Genomic DNA, 20,955 nt, shown 5'->3' on the forward strand with positions numbered 1-20,955 from the left:
TTTTTGCTATAAACAGAGTAAAGTATTGTGTTAAAATGGTCATAGCTATCATGATCAGATTGGAGATAGGTCCGGAGGGGATAACCAAGGTCAGAATGCTTCTTACTAGTCATAATTCCTCTAGTATCGTAAAGTTGAATTGGCAAATTATTAAACTTGCTATATTTGTGCACCATTATAGGGTGTTTATCGTGTCCACATTTATACAAACCTCCTCAAACGATAATATGAACTATCCGTATCGGAGCAAGATCTTGTCATTTTTGGGAGAGTTATGAGTGCTAATCCAGTAGCTACTCCACTTATACCACTCTCATAGTGAAAAAATTTGTAGAGTTCTTTAACAAGGAATAGGTAGTGAGCTTGGCATGTCTAGAATTGTGGATAATATTTCTGTGCCTGGTATAGCCTATAAACATGGTCCGTGAGTATATCCACAGAAATATCGCTGCATGTACAAGATAAGTTAATTTTAGACATTGTTTTATACGGAAACACAGTGTTTCAGAGATAATTTACATGGTGTTTCTATTTAATAAGTACAAACATGCAGTTGTTGGAATATTTAAATCTGCAACCATCCTAGATTGCATACACCTAGAATGATAATTCAAGCCTCTTTGTCCTGAAAGTGGTAACGATATCATGACTCAGGACGAAATATTATTGGACAATTTGCATAATGAACATGAGACATTGTTGAAATTACTCTCATCTGGATTCAAAGTATTTACAATAAAGAATTCAGAACCCTGAAGAGATTTGTGCGATAAACTCTTGAAGAAATGATTATAAACAGTCTTATCTACAGCCTTCCAGCCATCATCTACCCTTTGCCAATACTGGTGCTTCACGAGGTTGTTCCTCCCTCTTAACCAGAGATCAACCATGGAAATGTTTCCATTCTCAAAGTGAGCCATGACCAAAATACATCTTTCACCTCCAACGGCTCTCCACAGAGACGTCCATCCATGAAGAACCTCAGTGGCATGATGATAGCCTTTTGGAGCATAGACACGGGTAGCAATCCCAAATAGCATGGTGTCAATGACTGTACAATTTGGACTATCTTGATTAGTAGATACGTCAAGAGAGAATGTTGACGGGTTTTGATAGACACTCCTCAACTTGAGCACCTTATCGTTGAATTTAGCCTTGGAAACCTCCCATTCATCTTCTTTAAACTTTTCGTATGCGATGTTAAACAGACCAGATTGTGTTTCCTTTACTACGTGTAAGAATTCCGGTTTATCACCCCTGAGGAATACAATACAATATACAAATCTTTCATGTTTTTGGTCTACATTCCATATAGTTACATCTCCATCCGTGATTCTTTCAATTGTTTTAGAGTTTGGAAACAGTACATGTGTTTGTACATCGTCAATTTGACAGTCTATTTGAGTGTATTTGGAACAATCAGGTTTGGCAACATCTAGCGTACATCCTTCTGGTAGGGATTCATCGGCATAACAAGCGTAGAACCCACACGTGTAAACGAAATACAGAAAGATTCCGACCCTCATTGAACTGCAGTAAAATATTATCCTCGTATAACGAAGATATTCTCTTTAAGCGCATGGGGTGGAGAGTCTATCTTACCCTGAATTTGGGTCTTTATTCTGTATAGTGGGATAAAATAGAGTACCATATAGTTATTAAAACCTTTAAAGCGCATGTTTATAACTTCTTCACTATAATTGTGAGATACTCTTAACGAGGAGGGTGAGCACCGTGTGTTTCCGAGAGAAGAATGATCACAGCGCCGTACAATAATTCCTACGGATTAATATGCGGTTACTACCGTAGCTTTTGAGCGTGTTAATTTGATATATTCATGCTCCATGGTAACCGCCGATATTTTCATGTCTGCTGGGATTCATCTTTGCCCCCGTGTCATTTCTGCAGGTACTTATGGGCATTCCAGGGTTAAATCCCTATTTCCCACTACAGCTGTCGAATAAAGGTGCATAAAACTTTTCCTAGAACGTCTAGAAAATTTTGCATGCTCAGATTAAACTGGACAGAGTTTCCACGAAATCGTCATGCTTGCTCGACCCTAAAGTATATACATTTTATGAATTTACAACTCCTACCTCTGGAATGTTTGCTAAATATTTCGTATAGTACGAATGCGATTTTGTTGTTTAATTTTGTGAGATATTGCGATATTATTATATCCCTTGTCTTGTTATATAGAGTCTCGTTGTGTATTCTGTAACAACTTGTAGTAAAATATGTAATACTAACCCCAATTTGTGGTATACGCTGATAAATCTTATTAGAGTATTTAGTTCTGGCAGAGACTGTTCCATTTGTACCATAGAATAATCACTCCATTTTTTCAATAGAATTGTCATTTTGCGCTTTAGATCTTTTCCGTCTTCCTTGTTACTTAAAAGAAAACTTTGATAAATATTAAAGAGTGATATTGTTGTATTCATCACGTCAAAAGAGGTCTTTGAATCAATTTCTTTAGTTTTTAGTTCGAATGCAGATATTATAAGGAGCATTTCGGAACTGTCAAACGTAAGAAAACATTTTGAAAGAGTACCAACAAAATTTGATAGGTCAGAAAGGGTCAATACTCCCATACTTTCTATGCACCTCTGTTTGATATTATTGGTTACATCATCGAGAATAGACGCTGAAACGTCCAAGTAATCGGTGGAGTTAGCGTCTGTTTCTCGCATACCATTAACAGAATTCTGCGACCCGCTTGCAGTTTTTTTAAATGTGGAGAGAGTGAGTAATGAACCTGATAAATCCTTTGGTTCCAGATATGAAAGCTTGCGAATTATAACATCTCTACAGGCCTCTTGTATTCTATTGTAATTGTTTTCACACTTAATATACGCGTTAAGTATTCGTAAAACACCCGGCAAGTCACAATAATCCAGTGTTCTTCTAATAATACCTTGGTAATTATGATATTTTAATGCAACTTATTACCTGCGATATTATTGAAGAGTTCTCTGTCGTGAAAGTTCATTTCAGAAAACGAATTTATAATTACGCTAAGTTCTTGTGGAGTGAATTTTATTCCCTTCAAGATTCTATTTACTCTTTTACAAACATTTTTTAGAAATACAAAGTCCGTTTCCTAACGTGCATGTGAATATTGTCATTGCCATACCTTGAATTTGGACATTGCATTTATGACCATACAGATCTCTGATGACGTATTGAACTCATAAAATCTGTTGGAGAATTCGGTTTTTAATCTGTTATATAATTCTTGCGATAGTATACGCCCCTTTCCATATGCTGATAGGACCATGGCTATGTGAGCCTGTAGGTTTTTTATGCTTCTGCATTAATATGAATTGCTTACCGATGTGTAGAAGGACGATTTATTTACAATGTAAGGAATGAGGGCCTCAAACAGTTCCTGGTCATAGATTCTGGACCTTGACAGTCCATTGAGGAGAAGAGCAACATCTACAGGTTCCAAAGACGTTATTGTCTGAATAAGATTGTGTCAGTAAGGATGAGCTTACGCTTTTGCTATGTTCTATGAGTTCTTGCCATTTGCTAGGGTCTGTAACAGCGTTTCTTGCCATTTTGTTCGCAATGAATCCGACACTTTCTGCAACGAGTATGAGAATGTCAATATACTAGAGTCTGGCTAGGCTATAGCTTAAAAAATTACCTTTCGTATTATTTGCTGAGAACGGCTTAGTGACGTAGATATTTTGAGTTTTCTTCTTCACTGTCTGGTAGCATCGCGTAATATTATGACCTTGACACCTAGAAATAAACTCCCAGTAAAGTTCTGGGCTAAAGTTGCGAATCCACATGATATAATCGACTGACGAACTGGGACGAACGGATCGCGGAACTTTCCTCGTAGGATTCCTGGCTGCCAGACTATGAACTCGTTACATATTTGCTCTTGTATAACAATGTAATATGGCATGTGTAAAAGTTAAAAGGCGCCAAAGAGGTGTTTAAAGATTAAAAACACGATAATGAGAGAAATAACTGTGACTGTGATCGTTTTTGTCATCGATAGGCCAACACTCTGTACATTATGATGAATTTTTAAAATACAAACATCTTTAGACATGAGCTTTGACATATTCGATAGCCCGAGCCTCACCGACCGATTGGCAGCGTCAAAACCATCTCTCTGTAGGTTATAATTAAGCCATAAATTGACAAACCAATGAGGAAACGTGGAGTTTTGAACCCTTCAGTTCATCGTGCATAGTGGTACTGATCTACAGTAGAGGTATAGGTGAGCATCTCGTACAGTCAGAGTCTAAGCGAATTTCAGACTCAAAAAACTGTGGAATAGGATGAATAAACATACACTTTTTAGGGCAGTGATTTTCCCCTCTAAATCCACAAGAAAATGGTCCTCTACGGGATCATCAGACACTTTTGACTGCGATACATGTTTTCTGGGCTCATACGAATTCATCTCAGAAATAAATCATATTAGTTATGAACAAAAATACAAACAACACAAATAAATAGCGACTGATGTGTGGATACCGTGCTGACGGGTATTTGTAACTGGTGTGTAAACACAGATCATTAAAAATTACATCAGCGGTGAGCGCAACATGAGAGACTTAAAAATCCGGAACCCTCACGAACATTTACATATCCTGAAACAATATTAAGAGTCATGATCAACGTACTTCTGCTCTGCAATCCGATGGGACCCTTCTTAACTCCTTGAACCTGAAAGAAAATAGTAAATAGACATTTGACATACCCCTGAGTCTGTATCAAACAGACCATTCTTGACGTTTTCGTAAATCATTTCGGCTGTTGTGAGAAACGCCGCTTCTACATTATAATCACCTTTGGCAGATGTTTCCATATAAATAAGGTTGTTTTGATCAGCAAATTTTTTCCCTAAAGTTTTAAACAATATGTCCAGCAACAAACCTTCATGATACTCTACTTCTCTTGTAGCAACATCTGTTTTATTTCCGATAAGAATAATAGTCATTGTGGGTGATCCGTTATCACGGACTTCTTCTAACCATTTCGTCAAATGGTCAAATGTGGAACGTCTACGGAAAGATATTCTGCAAACAAGAAGAGATACCTTGAAATATCAAAAACCAATAGAGCACCGGCTGCTCCTCTATAGTAAGAACGTGTAATTGATCTGAATGATTCTTGACCAGCTGTATCCCAAATCTGCAATTTTATCTGTTCTCCATCCACAGTTATAAAACGCGTGCCAAATTCAACGCCAATGGTTAAATCATGATCTGGCTTAAAACGTTTATCAGTGAAACGAAGTAATAGGCAGCTTTTACCAACTCCTGTAGAAATACCACGTATATTATGTCATTAAAACACAAAAAACAGCGTTAAAGTCACAAGAATGAGAATATAGAGTGACATATGTATTTTTACCTGTGTCTCCGATAATGATATATTTAAAAAGATACTTATAGTATGACATCGTGTAAAATAGTAAAGAAGTAGGGGTTGATGGGTGTTATTACATGTTACAAACACACTTTACACATCCATTTGTAGATATTTGTAGTGACCGAGTAAAAGTATAAAGACCACAGTATACCTATGCGCGTTTTACGTACAAAATCAGCAAGTTACTAACAAAGTTGCAAATAATCACAATTTAAAATCATAAATAAAAGGATGTACCCAAACTAATTCAAACTACGTACTTCGCGGTTGGTATCATACAATGGGGACTCTATCGTACTAAAAGTTTAATTTCATATCCTTAAGGCACATTAGAAACCACTTTTATGTTGTTAATCCCCTATCTTTGTCTATTGTAGAACGTGTCTGATTTTAGACTGAAATATAGATCAATTGCCCTTCTGTTTAGAAATCTCATAATTTCGTCAATTATTTGGTCCTTTCCAACGTAGCCATAATTAGACAGTCCAGATCGTTCTTTGTACTCGCTAAATTCATTGTCGAGCAATTCAGTTAATGATTCTATTTTCATAACTGATAGATATGCCCTTATGCGCAAATCAAGTTCCATGTCTTTGACCTCTTCACTATTATTTGCATCACTAAAAAGATTTTTAACCACTGGTCTAATCCTTGACAGTTGTTGCTGCGATTTTTCCAAAGCTACTTGATTTTGTCTACCTGCTTTTTTATCCTGTTTCACTTTTTTCGTAGGCACAACTCGTTTACTTTCGGCAGCTTTTGTCCTTGGAATAATTATCTATGCGGATACATTTACATATAGATTATTATACCTGCTCAACCGATCTCGCCCTTTTTTCTTTTATTCTAGCGGAGGTTCGACGTTCAAATTGAGTATCTAGGAATGAATATCAAACTCAATATTCTTGTACCTTGAGACTTTGTTATATTATTATCAACATCCCTGTACGTTGAATGTAACTAGTTGCCTAATGTGAATATATTCATGTGATGAATGAAGAGAGGTTCGAAACTTGGACAAGTATGCATGCACGTAAAATTACCGTTGGAAAGAGTTGCCTATAATGTAATTAGACAGAGTATCTTGCGTGGTTATTTGGGATAATCCAGATTCCTCTTGATTCCAATTCTGGATACTGGTGCTATACATTTATTTATCACGGTGGAAATGCACAAGGTAGTATCTCAAAACAGAACATACTCATGTAAATCAAGTGCACAATGGACTGGAATGTGAAACAAATGTGAAAAATAGATTATAGATGAGGGAATCACAGCAATACTCACAATTTTGGATCATTTCTCTGAATGATGGACTTCAGGGAGGCAAGCTTTACAACAAGTTCCTGACTGCTCATTTCTCAGACATTCTAACCTTTTAGATGTTATAAACGAAATGGAAACTAGACAAGGACATCCCGCCGGAAAAGGTTCGAAGAAAATTCTTCTTGGCGCTGAAAAATCCTCTCAATTGGAGGGTAGCTGCTTGAAAAAACATTTTGTTGCGTGCAAAAGGCAATGGTGGGAGAACTCGATATTATGGAATAATCTCTGGCAATATGACGCAAATTCAGAAGATATAGGACTAAATTGGTATGAAAACGCCGTTATTCGGTGAATAATTGATAACAAAATCCAAAAAGTGATTATTCAGTCTCAGCTACAAGTATGAGCCGTGAACCCAGAGCACTCACGTGATACGGAACAGCGGAACCGAAATCTCACCCATAGTGCGGATATCTATGGCCAAGTGGAGCGCTAAAACTGATGCACAAGGGGAAACTGGGAATAGGATATTGAATGGTGTTTGGGCCCAATAAATGTAGCATATTGCCTAGTATGGCTTCAGTGCCAATTTTGTACACTTCCTCGTATTCTCAGCTGACAAGGATTTGGATTATTTCCGTAGGTGTTCGGTTTGGAGGCTAGTGCTTTCACAGGATTACGCACGTACAATACTCACCCTTGTTATTTTAATATAAAACTAGGCCACCGATAGGTGTAGCAGCCCAGAATTAAATGATAATTTTAATGGTTAATTTGCTTTGGATGAACACTTAGGCGGTAGATCACTAAGCTAGGTATAATCACACATAAGTAAATAACGATAGGGATAAGTACATGTCGACAACGTAACCATATCTCACCGGACTGGTTTCGCGTTGTATCTATAGAAACATTTATGCCTCACCTAGATGCCACCGAAGAATAGTTGCGTTCCGAACTTTAAGTAGTTTCAGCCATGTGCATTTTCACGGAACGGCGCAAAGTTTATCCTTAAAAGTATCATTCAATTCGAGAGAAGGCCCGTAAGGGCGTATATACAAGTTGAAAACTTACGATTTAGTCGCACAAAGTTGTCAGAATGGCATCGACTGATCTGGCCAGCGCCGGACTCACCGACTCGGACTTTGAAACTCACAAGATATTCGCTGGTGGGTTGAATAGAGCCACAACAGCTGAGGACTTGAAGTCCTACTTTAGCAAATACGGTGAAGTTGTACACAGCGAGATTGTTGGTGATAAAGTAACTGGAAAAAGCAGGGGTTTTGGTTTCGTTACGTTCTCTAATGAGGATGCCATTAGGGCAGTACTATCTAAAACACACAAACTAGATAATGTAGTAGTGGATGTAAAGCTTGCGGTACGAAAAGACCGAGCAAAGCAATTGTTACCTCCAAAAGATGAGTACAGCAGAATATTCGTCGGTGGTGTTTCCGAGAATATTACTGAAGAGTATTTCAAAGAGTATTTCTCGCGTTACGGTCATATAACATCGTATAACTATATAGTAGATAAGGATACAAATAGGCCTCGGGGTTTCGGTTTTGTAATTTATGAAAAATCGGAGGACTGTGACAAGGCTATAGGCCCTCATATTTCGTTGGGGAGGAATTGTGAAGCAAAGAGAGCCCAGCCTAAGCCATCAAAGGGCCAGAATATGGAGGGGTTTGACTATAATCAATATTTATATGCCCAAGCTAATATGATGTACAATCCTTACTTTGCACAAATGTTTGGTGGACAATTTCCTTTTCCATACGATCCATCAACAATGCCCTTCCCTTTCATGCCAAACATGAATCCAGAAGCTCAGGGTAGTAAGGAAGGTGAAACTACAGAGGAGAGTGAAGAGACGCAAGGGTTTAACCCGTACTTTAATCCGTATGAAAATATGGGTGCCTATCCCAATCCTTATGCAATGTATGGTCAAATGAGTCAGTATGGACAGGCTGGTCGGAATGCTGATGATAGCTCGAACAAGAATTCCAAAAGATCACCCTCCAGACGCTCTAGCAGGGATCGTGGTCGTTCTAGGGAATCCAAACGTTCTCGTAGGCGCTCTAGGGATTCACATCGAGATCGCAGGGAGAGGAGCAGACGGTCTCGCAGTCGCAGTTCTCACAGACATGGATCTAAACACAAAAGACACGGTTCTCGTTGAGATTCTTACTAAATTGTAGCATGCATTTACTTTTTATTTTTATACCCCTTTTTAATGTGTTTGGGTATCTTGTTTTTTCTTCTTTCACGGTTCATTTCCTTGACCATTTTCTTCCATTCCTTACTACCGACTCCGTCTGGTATTTTCCCAGTGAACTTGTACTTTTCAGATTGTTCTTCATCTTCCTCTCGCACCCCTTCTGGTTCTTCATGATATGATTCGGTTTCTGTAATAGTTACAGAATAGCGATCACTTTCTGAATTTGGGTATACCGGTTCACTTGAAACGTGTAAATGTTCAAGCCTTTCAAGTGTTTCCAGTGTAATTTGTGATAGATTAAGTGGCTTGAGCGAATTCCAAATCGCATCATTTGATATGTAACTTTCTTCAGTATCAAACTTATCTGCCTTGGGAGGCTCATCTGGACCATAGATGTTATCATCTGTGATTGTGATGTTTTCATGAGCTGTTGCATCCGAAATTCTTACAAAGACTTTTGGATCACTATCATTTATCATTCCATAGACTATGTTACAGAGTTTGCCAAAGACATCTCTCTTGGCTAATATGGTGTTTTGAAGGTCTTTAAGATTGGAGTGCTTGGAAGTGTAGCACATTTTCTTCACAAAGGTTTCCACTTGAGAAATAATAGAATTTCTTCTGGTAATTTCCCTTGGAGAGTTTTCAGCACTAGTTCTGGGGAACAGCTCCAAAGAGTCCTTGGTGATAAAGTGGAATAGCTGAAGAGACGTTAAAATATTCAGATAATCAACTTGTGGATCTGGACAGACCTTGGCATATTCTGGCATTACAGCTTCCGAGTGAGGAGAATAAGCAACGTTCGCAAAAAACTGTGTGACATTTTCGCAGTCTCTCTTTAAAAAGTAAATAGCATTTGGATGATCATTCTCAACAGCTTGTGAAACATCAATTATATAGACACGCCCCTTGGAATAAAGCATGTTATACGATGACAAATCTGCATGTATCAGTTTACATTCCTGATACAAAGTTCTCATTATTGAGATGACCTGCGAATAAATGATTAACCATTCTTTCAATGATAAAAGTGGTAAATCTTTAAGTTTTTTGGCTGCACCTCCATCATCGTCTTGTATCAATTCCATCACCAGAATATGATCCTTTAAAGCTATAGGTGATGGGCAATATACACCAGAAAGTGAAATACGTCTCAAATTTCTAAACTCCTTTTCCGCCCATTGATTCACCATTTTTCTAGGGTTTGTACCAACGTAGGCTCTTCTGTACCTAAATTCTCCTTCAATGTACTTTGCCCTATCCTTGAACACAAGAATTGACGTCTTGTAAACCTTTATTGCCATTTTATGGCAGACATTGTCAATGGACCCATTGGCTTCGTATACATTTGCTTCCTTGCCAGTACTAATAGTTCCATAAATTACATCAAATATCCCTCGCCCATGGAACCTCTTGAGGCGTAAATAAGTCCTCTTGTCCAAAACTTGCTGTACAGTCGTACGTTTATCCTTCGTCAAACCCTTTTCCAGGTTATTTTTCTTATATATCTGGACACTTTTCTCCAGTTTATCACCAGAAACCTTATGGAAGAACAGGAATCCATTTCTATTTTCGCGTGGCTGGACACTTTCGCTCCTCTGAGTTGACTGGCTCTCAGAGTCTGAGGTAGAATCTAGATCCGTCATTCTGTAGAACGTGGATACATCCACCGTTCCTAGACAAAAACTGCGTTAAAAAACTATTTTACCTACTATTCATACTTCATGCTTAAAATTATGGAAATGAGGTCCTCCCAGCAGCGGTTGCATCACATGAACAACAACATAGTGCAGAATCGACGTTTTACTACTTTAATCATATTACTAATTGGATAAATTATATTGTTTTTTGACCTTTGACCATATTTTCAGTTCCAACTTTATAATTTCTACCATATTCGCTCATAAGGACCTTTTGTATTATTATCGCACTAGTTATCATTAAATCCGTAATAGACTCGTGCAACTGGTAACATTAAACTACCATTTGCTAATATTATCAGCTAATATACTAAAATGAACTAAAATAAACTCTTGTATCCGTTCTGAAATCAATATAGAAATAAAATGCTGGCCCCAAAGTACCTGAAGGAGGCAAATAAAACATCAGAAGACATAGAGCTCTTGGATAATGATTCTGATTCAAGTGAAGACAGCCAAAGCGAGGTAAGTTTTCACCTTATCCAGTAAATGTTCACAGGTATCATGGATCGAATGGTATTGTAATCTAAAGGGGAATCAGTACTATATCCAAGTAGATGAAGCGTTTATTCGTGATGAATTCAATTTAGTCGGTAAGTACACTTTATAATGTAAATTTACAACATTTCACTTCTAGGTTTGCAATACCATGTAACGTGTTACACCCGTGCTTTACAACTTATTTTGGATCATTGTGATAATGATTATTATGACAATGAAGATGAATATGATGATGAAAGTAATTCTGACAAGGGGAAGCAACAAGTTATTGATTCATCTGCACAGCTCTTGTATGGATTAATACACAGCAGATTCATAATTACGAACAAGGGAATGCAACTAATGATGTTGAAATACAAAGAGAAAGTCTTTGGAACATGCCCTAATTTTAGCTGCGAAAATACTGCTGTTTTACCAGTAGGACTTGTAGATGCCCCTTCGCAGCACACTGCAAAAGTCTTTTGCCCAAATTGTAATGAAGTATACCACCCTCCAAAAAATAGCAGACTTGGATATATTGATGGTGCCTTTTATGGAACTACATTTGCACACCTCTTCCTCATGGTTAATGAATCAATTGTAAGTTTTTCTACTATTTCACAAATGCTCTAGATACCGAGAGGTCCAGCTTATTATTATGTTCCAAAAGTCTATGGCTACAGGATTAGCCCCAATATTAAAGAGAATTCAAAGTATGTTTACTTTATATAATATATGTATTATTAGGGCGATTGACCTCCAAGACTCCGTCACAGTAGAAGATTCACAGGCACAACCTTCTTAATACATTTGCAGTTTATCTATGTTTTAAATAGAACCTTATCTAGTAGTTTGTTTCCCTCCACTGTTAAATCAGTAAGGAAGCTCTCAATTGTTCTTATAATTGCCTCTGGTGGAACATCTTTCAGTTCAATATTTCCGTCTTTTATATTTGTAGGACCTTTACTAGGTTCATCATTTTCTGTTTTTCTTGGGCTTGAGCCCGAAAACTCATTTTGTAATTGTTTAAAAATTTTAAGGAACGACTGTGTTCCATTTGATACAAATTCTGATACAAGTGTTTTCGTATTCTTTAGTCGTTTGTCAATCCTTTTAATGTCGCTAATGTCTCCCTGGAACTTGTCACAAGTATCTGTAGCAAACTTTTGCTTGTTGCATGTACCACAAACCGGTGTAATTGACTTTTATTTGGGCTTTAAAATTTTCTATCTTGTAAATTACAGAATCAAATGCCTTTTGTAGCCTAAAGTATAGTCAATTATGTGGGTGTCCAACCTTGGCAGATATGAGTTGTCTACTCCTTCTTTTATATGTGAAAAATGAGTCTTGAGTTCTTTAATGAAATTACCAAAGTGAAAATCTACATTGTCCCTCACGTCACTAATTTCCAATTTCACCTAATGGTTTTAATTCCCCAGTATTGAACTTACTTGGGATATGGATTCGGGGTTGTTTATTTTGCATGATGTGCAAGTTTTCCAACCAGAGCTCTCAGTTTGTGGCTTATATTCTCCATTATACCCATTTTCTGCATTATTATGTTTGTTATGATGTAATTTGACTGAAACTTACGTGGTAACCTACGAACAGGGGTTACTGAGACAACATGTTCTATACAGGCTAGACACAATACTAGCATACAAACTATGCCCATAGTGCCGCGTAATTTTCTGTCAGTTGCAGAAATTGAAAAAATGTTTGAGGGTAAGGTAACGAGTAGTATGAATCGAGAAATGTGTGCCTATTTCAAGATAGGGAAAGACTACGGATCGGGGAGAATTAGCTTGTAATATAGCGACAGAGCGAGCACAAGAGCACAGATATGAACTATAGGATGAAAAATATAGAAACTGCATGTGACACTGACGAACCTCAGTCTTGGAAACTTTAGGGTAACGTGTGATTCACACATGGAAATTGATGAGTGACGCAAGGGACCTGCAACTTTATGAGAGCAGCAAAAGGAAGGGAAACATGTGGAATTTGAATTTGTTGAATCATACGAAGGCTGTGTGCCTGGAAATTACGTTCGTGGACTCTGCACAAGACCGCGGCTTCCCCTAGACACATTACATTTTATTTACAGAAAAACAACATGAGAATTGTATTAATAAACGCTTGTACCCTTTAATGGTAGAATCTCAGAATTTGTGGTAAAATTTGGGCCACAAGAGCAGAATTGACGTATAACATGGTAGATAATAGACAAAGCTACATAGAAGCCCTTGGAAACTTGAAATTATATCCATTTTCAGACAGAGAAACACTATCTGTATTGGAATCTTTGGAATCTACGTGTAATATTGTCAACAAAAAGGACTCGCACTTCTTTTCCGGCATTTTAGATAAGTTAGAGAACAAATCGGAGAATAAATACAGAAACTGCCTTGAATCACTACTATCTTCGAATTTTATAGCGCAAAGAGAGGCTGGAACGAACGATCTAGAGTCCGTTCTTCAAAGTAGGATACACAGAGGTACTGGTATAGCGCAGATAACTGGGCCAAGTGGCTCTGGAAAGACGTTCATTTGTATGCTTCTAGCAAACAAACTACAAGGTAATGTCATATATCTGGATACACATGGCTCATTTGATCCAAAAAAGGTTTTAACATTTGACTCCAAAACCTCCTCGTTTATCCCATTGCGCTTGTACAACTGTGAAGAGATCTTAGTATTCCTGGAAGAATTTGAAACTCGCCTATCTAGGGATGATGTATTGTCAAGAAACTGCGGTATTCGTGCACAGTCGGTTGATATGCTCATTATTGACTCACTATGGTGTATAGACCAAATCCCAAAGTTTCACCTTCGCCACCGATTCCTTGTTGACATCTCAGTAATATTACGGAGAATATCTTGGACCTTTAATATATCGGTTGTCGTTTGTTCCAATGAATACAAAGCCCACAAAAATAAAAGGATAAACAAGATATTTAACAAGTGGAATGCGAATTGCTACGTTCATATTCATCTAAAACAAAAGCTTTTAAACTACCAAACGACAATTCAAGATACTTTAGAAAATAAAATAAGTTCGCATGTATATAGAGTTATGTCTATTAACCCAGAAAGTTTGATTTACAGCAAAGGGATTAGGTTTTCTATAAACAGACAAGAGGATTTATCGCAAACACAAAACTACAGCCAAGATGGACCTATCTACCCAGGACTACAGTTTTAACCTAGGGAATGTCAGTATGCAACCATTCATGGTTGATGATATTCCTTGGAGACCCCAGGAGATTGAAGCATTGAGAAAGTTCTTGCTGGATGTAAAGTCAAGAGGGCAACTTACGCATACTACGAAGAGTGATTCTTACAATGTTTGTATTTTAAAGGGTCAGACAGGAAGTGCCAAGATGTCAACAATTAAACTCCTATGCAATAACTGTGGTTTGAAAATAATAGAGTACGACCCATTTGATGTTTCTGCAGTTTGCAGGCCTGAAGAACATGATTCTGCAATTTCATCGTTAGTATCATTTTTGGAAACTGCAACAAGTAGATCAGGACTTAAAATGACTAAGAACTCTTTAACTTTTTCAAGCGGAAGTTTAGCCTGTCCCCTTGTTTTAGGTTCAAGGAAAATAAAGCGTTTGAAATGCACAAGCGAAAATGCAAATGCTGAATCTAATACTTCAAATAGCGAACCTCATTTGATTTTGGTTTCGGATTTGCCTAGAACCATACTAACTAGCAAATCTTCATCCTTGTACGAAATTCAGTACCTTTTAAAGTCTATAGTAAATGGTCAAAGCACTCATAATGAGAAAACTTACCCTTTGCTAATTTGTGTAAACAATTCAGCTGAGGATACAATGATCTTAAAAAGAATCCTTCCGAATAATTATACAAAACATCCAAAATGTCTAAACTTGAATCTAAAGAACATATCAAAAACTAAAATGAAGTCTCTTTTAAAGTTGGATAAAAAATTCCAGCGGTTTGATAGCCATTTTAATAGTCTTCTTCTGGACTATGTTGCCAACATTAGCTCAGGAGATATTAGATACGCCTTTAATAATCTTCGGTTTTACCTTTCAAATAGTAAGGACCAAGGTTCCAATACTATATCGCAATTTGATACATTAAAGGCTCATATGTTGGAAAGGAATATCTTCAATACATTTGGTTTACTTGGAAGGGTTTTATATAACAAGAGATTACCAATTAGCCTCTCTTGTCCTAATGAGAATAAAACAATACCAATGAATATGAACATTTCCAGATTCAAGAAATGCATGGATATTAGCAGAGCTATCCAAATTTACGAAACGGAATACGTGGATGGAGTTAGTTGTGATTACGCTGATATCTTGGAGATAATTCCACTTATTGATTCAACAATTGCTAGTATGGAGTCATCTATCACTTACGAGCCTCCTACACAAGAGTTTGTGACCTTTAGTAGCACACAAAAGAAGCCCATTGTTTCTCAAACTGAAAGTAAAAAGCCTCACACTAGCGATTCAAACCCACATGTAGACTTAGAACTAGTTAATAATGAAAACTTGGTCCTCACATGCGAAGGGAACGTGGGTGGTACAGATTCTGTGAATCTATACGATCCGCTAAACATGGTCATGTGGAACAAGGGATATTTTGATGAATCATTTTCAGCGGAAATTCCTGCAAATGTGCGATTATTTGGGTTAGTTGATCCTTTTGATGAAAAGAATCCTCTTGGATATACAAAATGGCCTAAAATTGAAAGCAAGGGCGATTGCACTCCTTCTAGACACACCAGACATGATATGCTTCCTAAGTTGAGCAGACCACAATTATACTACGATCCAGATTCTATAATAGATGATTTAAATTCTGAATACAATTATTTTGTAAATTCAATGTTTGATAACTACTCTGATCTTTTTGGAAACATTGATGATTGTGCTACATTTTCTACTCATTTGACTTGTGCTGATATGTTTTATACAAGAGTAAAGGGAGCCTCTTACTATATCGGGGATGATATTGGAATTAATAGGCATTTTATATCTATTTGTATACGGGCAGCTGTAGATTCTAATTTGAGTGGTTTTGAGGGGACAAAGAATGAGTTTCACCCATTTACAAAGTATACCACAAGTGGAAGCATAAAATACAAGACAGATTACATACGTGGGCTATATGACTCTTATAGGATGGATGTGCACAAGTTATTAACAAGTGACGAATATATACCATCACACTCCAGCATACACGCATCGGCAAGTAAGGCATTCATAGAGACGCTTCCAATGACATTTATTGCACTAACACATAGCACTGAGCCAAAACATACACAGGTTCATGATGTTTATGAAAATGTACAAGATGACTCTAGAAGAACATCAATAGAGAGTACCTTTGAGGATATAATGACGTTGGATGTGCTCGACCAAGTGGATGAATTAATGCAAGGGACTGGATCAAAGAATGTAAACACAAGAGGTAGAAATGATTCTGTAAACCTTATAAAACTCATGGACACAGTTACACCCAGGTTCAAGGATTTGCTTAGCGAAATCAGCAAGCACTATGCCAACTTTGGGGGCAATTCACAAATTCAAATTACACACAGTATCAAGCAAGCTTATGAGCGTATTTCAGATAGCTCTTAGCGTTCACATTGCTGATTTTAATCCTATTTTGTACAGTTTTATGTGCATTTATTCTAGGAGACTTGGGTAATTCTCAAGTTTTATAGTAGATGTTTTGTAACTTTATTTAGCATTTTGGTTGTTACCTCTATTTATATTACAACATTCCAGAGATTTTTCTGGTTTATTTTTAACAAGACTTTCTTGATGTAAGCCTGGTAGTTTAAGGTAGCAACTAGTAGAGGTAGGAACCTTGGTCCTAACATCCCTACAATTGGCATGCAGAACGTGTAACCGCATAGAGCGTACGAATGCCAGGCTACTTTCTACTTACAACTCCTTTCTTTTCTGGTACCCATACTTGAAATGGAACAAGTGAGACATTGTATATTTTCAACTCGCGGATAAGGTGGAGGAAATTAACGCAAAGATCGTAATGTGTATTCACGATGAAATCATCATGGAAGTCCCATAGACAAAGTGAAGGAGAACAAAGCCACACAGATGTAGTTCTGGAACGATTGTGACGCTGAAGTAGCCCAGAGTCACACAAGTTCAAATAGTTGTTACAACTTTGCGGGGAATTGAGGGCTGGTCAAGTCCATACATTGACTGCGGCATTGTGAATAGTCGAGAGGGAAGTTGAACAAGCGCCAATGATTGAGTCGGCACATGGACATAGGATGGGCAAGGGGTACCATAACGGACGAGAATTCGCTCGGTGGTACAAAGAGAAGGAAGATGTGCAATGGAAGACTCCACCGACCGGAGACAGCAATTCACATTATGGTAGTAAAAGCAATGCTGATGTGTCAACACATGATCAGAATTGTGTCTGTTCATCCACCTGAATGGAGTCTCGAATGAACGAAAACCACGGCGTCGTCGCCCCATATGGACGGGTAAATCTTAACTCGGGGTCGACTTCATTACCATTTGTGGCATAATTGCGTAAGTTTTAATACTGAAGTCAGTCTTTGACGTCGGGAGTTAGTGAGAAATCATTTATCTCTCGTAATTACCGGGAATTGACTGTGTATCTACCTGTAACACATTTTGCGTGTGGTTTCTACTATACTAAAAAGTAAAGGGAGCTAATTTGCATTTTTAGTGCTTTTTACTCGCATTTACGGCAAATCTTCACATGTCATACTTTGAGCGCATCTCTCTGCTATTGCTGTTGAACATTCCTAGTATGACTTACTACAATACGTGAGAAATTATACGGATTTTAATAGAGCACGGGCATATACAATTCGGATTATCCTGTGGAATACTTCAGTTTGTATAATACGCGATTTATCATAAATTTAGCTGAATATGTTTGACGATCATTTTGAGGGCGGTGACGCTGGAGCGTCCCATACTATTCCAGTTCAGGCTGGTGCCATCAAGAAGAACTCCTTTGTTATGCTCAAGGGCCATCCATGCAAGGTCGTTGAGTACTCAACCAGTAAGACAGGAAAGCATGGTCATGCAAAGGCCAACATCACCGGAATCGATATCTTTACCGGAAAGAAGTACGAAGATATCTGTCCTACTTCCCACAACATGGACGTCCCTACTGTCAAGCGCACTGAAATTCAGCTCATTGCTATCGATGATGGCTTCACTACCTTGTTGAACCCTGATGGATCCACCAGGACCGATTTGCCATTGCCCAAGGACTCTGAGGGTGCCTTTGATGAAGTTTCTAAGCAGGTAATGGCTCTCTACGATGCTGGAAAGGAAGTCTTGGTCACTGTCTTGTCAGCCTGCGGAATTGAGAAGATTATTGCCTGCAAGGAATTGGCATCTTAGAGATCATACACTTAATGTGATGGTTCTTGTCTACTATATGTTTAGTTTATATGCGTTCTAGTTTCTCTGACGGTCTGTAGCGCCGCCGGTTGGGATCGGCGGGTTGTTTTGGGCGTTCCCGTGAACCATTGTACAATCGTAATCGCAATTTGGAAGTTTAAACCTGACTTTTTTAAAAATGTCTGAAAATCTGCCTACAGATCCCGTGAATGTCGCGGTAGCGGAGCTGGTTGGTATGGCCGACATGCTTAGAAGGTTTGTAGACCGTTTATATCACATATTACACTATTTACACTTATACCTTTTCATAAACTTTATCAGGATGCGAGATGGATGCTGGAACAAGTGTATTTCATCTGTAAAAGGTCCTCAACTGGATGCTGGAGAATCAAGCTGTATAGATCGTTGCGTTAACAAGGTATTGTAACGTTCTTGTTCATTCTAATGTACTGTTAATATACACCTTCACTAATTGTACAGTACTTGGACATTCACACCTTGGTTGGATTCCAATTGCAACAGGCATCCCAGAATGCAGAGCAAGCATAGTCTGCGACCACCTCGTAGCATGTATATAAATCACCTAGAAATTGACTTGTTGAAAAAGAGCCTGAGGCGGTCACAAATCCCGGAGAATGTCAACTCTGGTCTGGCGTCTATATAGACTCCGAATTTGTCTTTTTCTTTGGATTCACCCTCGTAGAAATCAATAATGTACCTGTATATTTGTTTAGTAATTCTGGAAAATGTAAACATATGTATTACTATGCATGTTCTCCAGTGTTTACATTTTCTACTCACAGGAGAGGCCCATGTATATTTTGGATTTTATCTTGCATTTGCATACCTTATGGATTTTCCACATCTATCTACAGTCCAGTCGTGCCTGTCGTACGGAAGTTTGTAGCCTCTTATATAGTTTATCATCGACCTTATGGTATACTGGTCCTTTTTACCGACAAAGCGAATTAGTAGTGGATTTTCACATTCTTTTGCATGTAGCGATTCGTATTCCATGACCTGTTCCCAAGCCCTTTCGTTGATAACATTGTGAATGTCTACCATTGCAGGTATTAAATTTGCATCTACATCATATCCTACAAAGTTGATGATGGAATGTAAAATGCTGATTACACTAAAGGCAGTAACAAATACCTTTATTGAGTGTGGACTTATAAAACTGCCTTTGAGAAGGGTACAACCAGAGTGATTCCCTGGAAGGAATTGATGACTTTGTTCTTCTGTCATTTAGTTGCGATAGGATATGCTCAGGCGGTGAATTTACACTTTTCCCAGTTGGTGGACTACAACTCGAGCCACTATCAGCAGGGCACGTCATGTTCACTCATCTCCAGTGATTTTCTATTGTACATTTGGTTTTTGCCGTACGAGAGATCGACCGGTTGTCTGATGGACACAAGAGTGAAAAATATGCAAATGTTGACCTAAATAACGGCTATATAGTACATAATTAAACAAATGAGACACTCTTTATGTTGTTTAAGCCAACAGTGCAAAACTGCGAGTGCTGGTGCTCTGGCGGAGGCAAAGATTCCAGCAGATGGGGAAATTATTTGGTAAATTATCGGATAAAGGCCTTAGAGAGCCTCAACCATGTATACTATTCACTAGTTGTCAATTTTTGCAGTTTTAGTACGAACTTGGATCGCATTTTGGTACTAGCTCTTTGTAGAAGCTTCCATCAACGCAATAATCGATTTTGAACCAAATATTAATCATAGAACACCTTATAAGGATGGTTAAACCTGTAAAATCGGATAAAAAGGCGGTAAAGGCCACAAAAAAGGTCAAGAAGGGTATCAAGAAGATAGTCGAGAAGAAGGTCGAAGCAAAGAAACCGAGGAGTTCGTACAGTTTTGTAAATTTGAGGAGGATCAGCGTCCCTCCTAATCGCATGACTCCCTTGCAGAAGAATTGGGAAACGATTGTCAAGACGGTTGTAGAGAAGCTGGAGCTTCAGATTAGGATGTGCACTAAGAGAAAGTGCGTTGAGGTCAGACCTTCAAGAGACGATATGGACCTTTCACTCCTACAAAAGGCCCAGGACTATATAAAGGCGTTCATGTTGGGGTTTGAACTAAAGGACGCTGAGGCTATTTTGCGTCTGGAGGACATTTTTATCGAGAGCTTCGAAATTAGCGACGTCAAGAGACTACATGGCGAACATCTATCCAGATGCATTGGTAGAATTTCTGGTAAGGACGGAAAGACCAAGCACGCCATTGAGAATATGACAAAGACGAGGGTCGTTCTCGCTGAGAGCAAGATCCACATTATGGGCAGTTTCAACAGTATCAAATTGGCAAGACATTCGATTTGCAGTCTTATCCTTGGAAGTCAACCAGGAAAAGTGTACAATAACCTCTGTAACTCTGCAAAGAGGCTGCACGAGAAGATGTAGTAGCGTATGTGTATCTGTTGTCCTATAGTTTTGTTTGCCTATGTCCTATAGCATCTGTGCCGC

The 20,955-nt window shown here is 38.1% G+C and overlaps 14 protein-coding genes across 14 annotated transcripts, besides 1 other annotated feature; 7 read left to right on the top strand and 7 right to left on the bottom strand.

Annotated features, from left to right (window-relative positions):
• Window positions 1-650: 650 nt before the first annotated feature.
• Window positions 651-1,526, bottom strand: BEWA_040510 (hypothetical protein; the record flags this gene model as incomplete). Its single annotated transcript, XM_004833408.1, has 1 exon — window positions 651-1,526. The coding sequence occupies one exon, from the start codon at window positions 1,524-1,526 to the stop codon at window positions 651-653; it is 876 nt and encodes a 291-aa protein (XP_004833465.1).
• Window positions 1,527-2,043: 517 nt separating this feature from the next.
• BEWA_040520 (conserved hypothetical protein) lies at window positions 2,044-3,563 on the bottom strand (the record flags this gene model as incomplete). The annotated part of the gene is made up of 7 exons (XM_004833409.1): window positions 2,044-2,215; window positions 2,251-2,647; window positions 2,696-2,917; window positions 2,953-3,103; window positions 3,137-3,292; window positions 3,335-3,466; window positions 3,501-3,563. 7 exons carry the CDS (start codon window positions 3,561-3,563, stop codon window positions 2,044-2,046), a joined length of 1,293 nt encoding a protein of 430 aa, XP_004833466.1.
• Window positions 3,564-4,554: 991 nt separating this feature from the next.
• Window positions 4,555-5,656, bottom strand: BEWA_040530 (Ras-related protein rab2 small GTP-binding protein; the record flags this gene model as incomplete). The annotated part of the gene is made up of 6 exons (XM_004833410.1): window positions 5,383-5,656; window positions 5,066-5,288; window positions 4,903-5,030; window positions 4,727-4,869; window positions 4,650-4,692; window positions 4,555-4,616 (listed from the first exon to the last, which is right to left on the bottom strand). Exons 1-6 carry the CDS (start codon window positions 5,429-5,431, stop codon window positions 4,555-4,557), a joined length of 648 nt encoding a protein of 215 aa, XP_004833467.1. The 5' UTR covers window positions 5,432-5,656.
• A 102-nt stretch (window positions 5,657-5,758) lies between these two features.
• On the bottom strand, window positions 5,759-6,758 carry BEWA_040540 (hypothetical protein; the record flags this gene model as incomplete). Its single annotated transcript, XM_004833411.1, has 5 exons — window positions 5,759-6,178; window positions 6,213-6,277; window positions 6,312-6,343; window positions 6,444-6,542; window positions 6,688-6,758. The coding sequence occupies 5 exons, from the start codon at window positions 6,756-6,758 to the stop codon at window positions 5,759-5,761; spliced, it is 687 nt and encodes a 228-aa protein (XP_004833468.1).
• A 1,007-nt stretch (window positions 6,759-7,765) lies between these two features.
• Window positions 7,766-8,845, top strand: BEWA_040550 (conserved hypothetical protein; the record flags this gene model as incomplete). Its single annotated transcript, XM_004833412.1, has 1 exon — window positions 7,766-8,845. One exon carries the CDS (start codon window positions 7,766-7,768, stop codon window positions 8,843-8,845), a length of 1,080 nt encoding a protein of 359 aa, XP_004833469.1.
• A 26-nt stretch (window positions 8,846-8,871) lies between these two features.
• BEWA_040560 (serine/threonine-protein kinase rio1 family member protein) lies at window positions 8,872-10,530 on the bottom strand (the record flags this gene model as incomplete). The annotated part of the gene is made up of 1 exon (XM_004833413.1): window positions 8,872-10,530. One exon carries the CDS (start codon window positions 10,528-10,530, stop codon window positions 8,872-8,874), a length of 1,659 nt encoding a protein of 552 aa, XP_004833470.1.
• Window positions 10,531-10,697: 167 nt separating this feature from the next.
• Window positions 10,698-11,869, top strand: BEWA_040570 (casein kinase II beta chain, putative; the record flags this gene model as incomplete). The annotated part of the gene is made up of 5 exons (XM_004833414.1): window positions 10,698-11,049; window positions 11,084-11,177; window positions 11,222-11,664; window positions 11,698-11,777; window positions 11,812-11,869. Exons 1-5 carry the CDS (start codon window positions 10,951-10,953, stop codon window positions 11,867-11,869), a joined length of 774 nt encoding a protein of 257 aa, XP_004833471.1. The 5' UTR covers window positions 10,698-10,950.
• Window positions 11,272-11,321: a microsatellite.
• Window positions 11,870-11,885: 16 nt separating the features above from the next.
• BEWA_040580 (signal peptide containing protein) lies at window positions 11,886-12,739 on the bottom strand (the record flags this gene model as incomplete). Its single annotated transcript, XM_004833415.1, has 5 exons — window positions 11,886-12,217; window positions 12,255-12,328; window positions 12,361-12,482; window positions 12,516-12,613; window positions 12,658-12,739. The coding sequence occupies 5 exons, from the start codon at window positions 12,737-12,739 to the stop codon at window positions 11,886-11,888; spliced, it is 708 nt and encodes a 235-aa protein (XP_004833472.1).
• Window positions 12,740-13,276: 537 nt separating this feature from the next.
• BEWA_040590 (conserved hypothetical protein) lies at window positions 13,277-14,269 on the top strand (the record flags this gene model as incomplete). The annotated part of the gene is made up of 1 exon (XM_004833416.1): window positions 13,277-14,269. One exon carries the CDS (start codon window positions 13,277-13,279, stop codon window positions 14,267-14,269), a length of 993 nt encoding a protein of 330 aa, XP_004833473.1.
• Window positions 14,270-14,285: 16 nt separating this feature from the next.
• BEWA_040600 (hypothetical protein) lies at window positions 14,286-16,691 on the top strand (the record flags this gene model as incomplete). Its single annotated transcript, XM_004833417.1, has 1 exon — window positions 14,286-16,691. The coding sequence occupies one exon, from the start codon at window positions 14,286-14,288 to the stop codon at window positions 16,689-16,691; it is 2,406 nt and encodes an 801-aa protein (XP_004833474.1).
• Window positions 16,692-17,598: 907 nt separating this feature from the next.
• Window positions 17,599-18,470, top strand: BEWA_040610 (eukaryotic translation initiation factor 5A, putative; the record flags this gene model as incomplete). Its single annotated transcript, XM_004833418.1, has 1 exon — window positions 17,599-18,470. The coding sequence occupies exon 1, from the start codon at window positions 17,991-17,993 to the stop codon at window positions 18,468-18,470; it is 480 nt and encodes a 159-aa protein (XP_004833475.1). The 5' UTR covers window positions 17,599-17,990.
• A 178-nt stretch (window positions 18,471-18,648) lies between these two features.
• Window positions 18,649-19,019, top strand: BEWA_040620 (mitochondrial import inner membrane translocase subunit tim10, putative; the record flags this gene model as incomplete). The annotated part of the gene is made up of 3 exons (XM_004833419.1): window positions 18,649-18,725; window positions 18,792-18,888; window positions 18,951-19,019. 3 exons carry the CDS (start codon window positions 18,649-18,651, stop codon window positions 19,017-19,019), a joined length of 243 nt encoding a protein of 80 aa, XP_004833476.1.
• A 30-nt stretch (window positions 19,020-19,049) lies between these two features.
• BEWA_040630 (cytochrome c1 heme lyase, putative) lies at window positions 19,050-19,809 on the bottom strand (the record flags this gene model as incomplete). Its single annotated transcript, XM_004833420.1, has 3 exons — window positions 19,050-19,188; window positions 19,318-19,567; window positions 19,626-19,809. The coding sequence occupies 3 exons, from the start codon at window positions 19,807-19,809 to the stop codon at window positions 19,050-19,052; spliced, it is 573 nt and encodes a 190-aa protein (XP_004833477.1).
• Window positions 19,810-20,049: 240 nt separating this feature from the next.
• BEWA_040640 (conserved hypothetical protein) lies at window positions 20,050-20,892 on the top strand (the record flags this gene model as incomplete). Its single annotated transcript, XM_004833421.1, has 1 exon — window positions 20,050-20,892. Exon 1 carries the CDS (start codon window positions 20,227-20,229, stop codon window positions 20,890-20,892), a length of 666 nt encoding a protein of 221 aa, XP_004833478.1. The 5' UTR covers window positions 20,050-20,226.
• Between the last annotated feature and the right edge of the window lie 63 nt (window positions 20,893-20,955).

This window comes from Theileria equi (assembly GCF_000342415.1).
Source record: "Theileria equi strain WA chromosome 2 map unlocalized gcontig_1105316255037, whole genome shotgun sequence".
Taxonomy (NCBI): domain Eukaryota; phylum Apicomplexa; class Aconoidasida; order Piroplasmida; family Theileriidae; genus Theileria; species Theileria equi.